This window comes from Dendropsophus ebraccatus, chromosome 6 (assembly GCF_027789765.1).
Source record: "Dendropsophus ebraccatus isolate aDenEbr1 chromosome 6, aDenEbr1.pat, whole genome shotgun sequence".
Taxonomy (NCBI): Eukaryota; Metazoa; Chordata; class Amphibia; order Anura; family Hylidae; genus Dendropsophus; species Dendropsophus ebraccatus.
Window position 1 is genome coordinate 118,596,527 of NC_091459.1, and position 4,714 is coordinate 118,601,240.

The 4,714-nt window shown below is 42.6% G+C and overlaps 1 protein-coding gene across 1 annotated transcript; it reads right to left on the reverse strand.

Annotated features, from left to right (window-relative positions):
* Nucleotides 1–805: 805 nt before the first annotated feature.
* LOC138795266 (taste receptor type 2 member 39-like) lies at nucleotides 806–4,714 on the reverse strand. The gene is made up of 2 exons (XM_069974258.1): nucleotides 4,006–4,714; nucleotides 806–813 (listed from the first exon to the last, which is right to left on the reverse strand). The coding sequence occupies exons 1-2, from the start codon at nucleotides 4,712–4,714 to the stop codon at nucleotides 806–808; spliced, it is 717 nt and encodes a 238-aa protein (XP_069830359.1).

The window sequence follows — 4,714 nt, forward strand, 5'->3', positions numbered from 1 at the left end:
CTAAACTATCTACAGGCGCAATATCTGTCCCAGAAAGTTTGACGTGCACGCTACTGACCCGGGTCTCCTTTAGACGGTTACTGAATGAGTTCTGTAGCAAAGATGGCGGTCGTTTCTTTTAACAACTGGATTTGACACAGCTCCTATGCTGTCTCGGCAAATCTCTCCCTTCTCAACAGGATCCAGTCACAGACTAATATAGCTGGTCTCCTTAGCAATAATGGGGTCCTAGAAGAAGGATACTTCATGTGGATAGCATCAGGTCTCTCAGTCTGCATCTGCTATTGACAGCTCTCTCATCAAAATGGCTGCTGCAGCCTTCCCTCATATGCTCTTTCTTCTTCCCCCAGGTCACATCTTACAACTGTGAGGTTCGTCTCCCTGGACAACAACACAGCCTTAAAGGGGTACTCCAGCGAAAAGCTTTTTCCCAGTAATTGAAACACATTACAAAGTTATATAACTGTAATATGCTTCAATCACCTATCTGCCCCCTTCCCTTTCTTTTCTCCCCTCAATTCCCCACCAGGAAGTGAAGTAAACTCATTCTTACCTAATGAATGTTGACCCCAGGCTGCTCTGTAGAAGCCATTTTGTGACAATGACATCATCAAGAGGGAGGCGGGTCTAAGCCCTGTTAAGCCAGCCTTTCTTTCTCAGATGACTCAGGTTGCTTAGCTCTGTTTGGCTGAACAAGATGTAACATCTAACAGTTTTACAGAGTCAGACATTGCAGGAGACAAAGTGCATCATGGGAAAGCATAAACCAGGAAGTAAAGAAAAAATGAAGCCACCAACTGGTGGTTCAGGGACCTGCAAACAGCGGGAAATTCAAACTCAGACTCTGGAGGTATGGTAAATATAAAAACTATGTTTATGATTGATTGTTTTTTTTTTTTATCAGCGCCAGAGTACCCCTTTAACATGACTGCATGTACTGCAAAACAGCAACATCTTGTGCCCAAATGCAGAATGTCAGTTTAAAACCATATATCATACATATTATATACAGTTACATCTCATTGGTTGTTTCACCATCTCACATCATGTGTACTTTTTCCTCTAATATGGGGTAACTGGTGTCTATAGCCTCTTATTGGGGTTATTGCCCTCCCCTTAAGCAACACTGCTGTATTATAGGCTTAAACTTATGAAAACTTTCCCAGAGCTCCCAGCCCAGTAAGAGATGATGTATACAACATCACTGCTTACCGTACAGGAACAGGGAATTATTTATTTGAGTCTCTACTCCTGTACAGAGTATATGTAATCCCTATGCTATTAGAGCCCCTACTCCTGTACATAGTTTGTATGGTGCCCCATGCTATTAGAGCTCCTTCTCCTGTACATAGTTTATATGGGACCCCATGCTATCAGAGTTTTTGCTCCTGTATATACATGTGGCATCCATTACTTTCAGAGTCATTGATTCTGTAATAGTATGTGACAACCCTCTTTATAGGGGTTATCCAGCGCTACAAAAATATAGCCCCTTTTGCCCCACTCTTGTCTCCAGTTTGCAATTAAGCTCCATTTCCTTTGGTGGAGTTTCAAACTTCACCCAATCTGGAGACAAGAGTGGTGCAAAAGTGGCCATGTTTTTGTAGCACTGGATAACCCCTTTAAAAGCTACTGTAGTGGAGATGGGGGGAGGGGTAGTTCAGCCAGAGCCAATGATCGAATTAAACAAAGACTGTATAAGGGACGCAAGTACTATCCTGATCCTGGGTCTGATGACTCAATTGGTCATCTGTTAGTACAAGTTATCACTCTCAATGTCATGCCAGGACTTGCAACCATAATAAGAATAAAACAATACGTATGTATTATACAAGTCTTTGGGAAGCCACACAGGAGAAATAATCATACAACCAGCAACACTATCAATGTTGAGAAATTACTATTGTGAAGCCCTGGGTACCAAATGTAAACCTATTTTGAATTTGGCACCAGAATATTCCCCACAGTATTTAATTAAACCTTTTTAAATGGATTTTCCCACTGTATCTCCATAGCCCTGATCTTCAGCATGAGATCCAGCACCATTTATCAAATGCAAATCTATTTCAAATCTGGCAACAAAATAGGCTACCGAGCAACTGTTCTTCCAACTCCACATTGTATATAACAATACCTTATGAGATGGTGCTTCCTACCAAATCTTCATAGCCCCAGTCTCCAGCGTGAGGCCCAGTATCATAGACATACATTACTCTGGGTCTCTGACTGTAGACGTGAGCTATGGAGACAAGGCAGCTTCATCTAATAAGGTAAAGTTATGTGAGGTGGAAAGCAGGGAGAACGGGCACCCGAAAGCCTATTTACAAAAGTGACCACCACCACTGGGGCACACTTTAAGAGCAACTAGCTATACGGGGGATATAAAACGTGAACTATTAGCTGGTTAGACAAATCTAACCTGCTGATAGTTCCTTATTACGCATGGGGTGATGAGGATTAAGGTATGTCTCTTCCCTTCATCCTCTCTTCCATTCCCCTGCAATTTCAATGTAGTGCTTTGTCCTGTAAGGATGTTTGGATCACTGCCCTATAGCACCGATCCAGCCCAGTCGCTCATAATCATTAGATCTACGCTATAGGGGTGGGGCACTGCTCCAAATAGCCTTACGGGACAGATCACTACATTTAAATTGCACAGGAACAGCTCTGAGGATGAAGGTAAGAGACATACCTCCACCCTCAGCACCCCGTACACAATAGGGAGCTATCAGCTGGTTCGATTTGTGTAACCTGCTGATAGTCCCCCTTTAGGGTACGTTCACACGTACTGACTCGCAGCTCGCAGAGTATTGCAGCGAGATCCGCTACAAGTCAAGGTCCTGGAAGGCCCTGTGCATACATACTTGCAGCGGTCTGAAAGACCGCTGCAAGTATGTAATGCAGCCGCCCCTTTAACCCCTTCATCCGCTCCTGCCCGGCTCCCGCTCTCTGTATACATTACCTGTCTCCTGCAGGGGGTCCAGGCTTTCTGCTCTGCCGCCCAGCCAATCAGTGGCTGCGGCTGGGCAGCACACTGATTGGCTGGGCGGCAGGGCAGGAAGCTGGGACCCCGTGCGGGAGACAGATAATGTATACAGAGAGCGGGAGCCAGACGGGATGAAGGGGTTAAGGGGACGTCTGCATTAAATACACGCAGCGGTCTTTCAGACGAGTATATGTGCACAGGTCCTGCCAGGACCTTGACTTGTAGCGGATCTCACTGCAAAACTAGCAGCAAGATTTCCGCTGCGAGTCGATACGTGTGAACGTACCCTTAAAAGAGAGGTCCATCGTATGCCTTTTTTTTTTTTTTTTTCAAAAGAGCCAGGAAGGAGATAACTGCACATCACAACCCGGGTCCCTGCTAAGACCAGAAAGTGGTCAGGGAATCGGAAACCGGAGTGGGGGACAGCGGACTTATAATTAGAAAATATTGGCCAACACCGGACTTCCCATTTATGTTAGGTCAAACTAGTAGAGACAGAAAGTAATGTATACAGTTGTTATCTTATTTCTAGGTAAAGTGATGGTATATTTGTATGTACAGATATACCATAATCTATTCTAATTATCATTGTATCTCTATGCAATAGGACCTGAAAAACTACAGAAGGGTGAATCATCTGCATATGCACTGCAATAAATGGCTATATATATATATATATATATATATATATATATATATATATATATATATAAGAAATGTCAGTGTAAAAAGCTAAATTATAGCTGAAAACAACACATCCAAGTAATTGGTTATATCCTTGATCACAGTTAAAAAAAAATATTCTTATTGTTCAGTGCAGCATAACAGAGCATGGAATAGGGAGGTACATGTTTTTTTTAGTTCACTGTTGGAAAATATCATGTATAATGAATGGAGAGATGGCGGGCTGCATATTGCAATAAAAGTGATCCAAAATGTTATGGTTTTTGGCACAGAACGAGATAAATACAATGTCATGATAAAGTATATGATCTGCAACAGTAAGAAGAAGCTCATACTCTTCACAGCATTGAAGTGAGCCTCTAAGTTTGGTCTTCGAAAACCGGACCCGGAGCTCCTCATCCGTCTGGTGTGCATCCACAGAGAGTGAAGTAACAGGAAGATTGTAACCAGAAATATTAGGAATGGTGGACATGAGGTTAGGAGAAAAATCAGGATCCTAGTATCAGAATTTTCAATTATCACAGCGCTGGGTACAGTCATATTTTCCATTGTTACATTCTGTATCTGTATTTTATAGGCAAACAAACCATATAGAAGACCAGAAGCTACGGAAATCAGCAGAGAAGCCAGAAGGAACCATGGGACCAGGGTGGAGATCTTGGTCTTCAGAAATATAAAGAACTTCCAGTTGTAGCTTGTAATCTTCACACAGTAAAAGACACAGAGGACGGTGGCGAACCAGAAATTGGTAGAATGCAGAAACACTGTGATTATCGCTACTATATTCCTAACCTGAATGTTGTTATGCCATAGACCAAACATAAAAGGAAGACAAGACAAGGTGCTCAATAAGAGGTATAAGCTTCTGGAAGTTGCCAAAGAGCTCAAAATTTTATCACTAATAGGAAGAGATTTCAATGTTTTCCATTTCATGAAATTGGCCGCCACAATGATGAGATTTAGGATGACTCCAGCAATGCATTCAGTATACAGCACAGATGCCAAAACATACCGGAGAGCAAGTCTTATTGTATCCATCGTCAT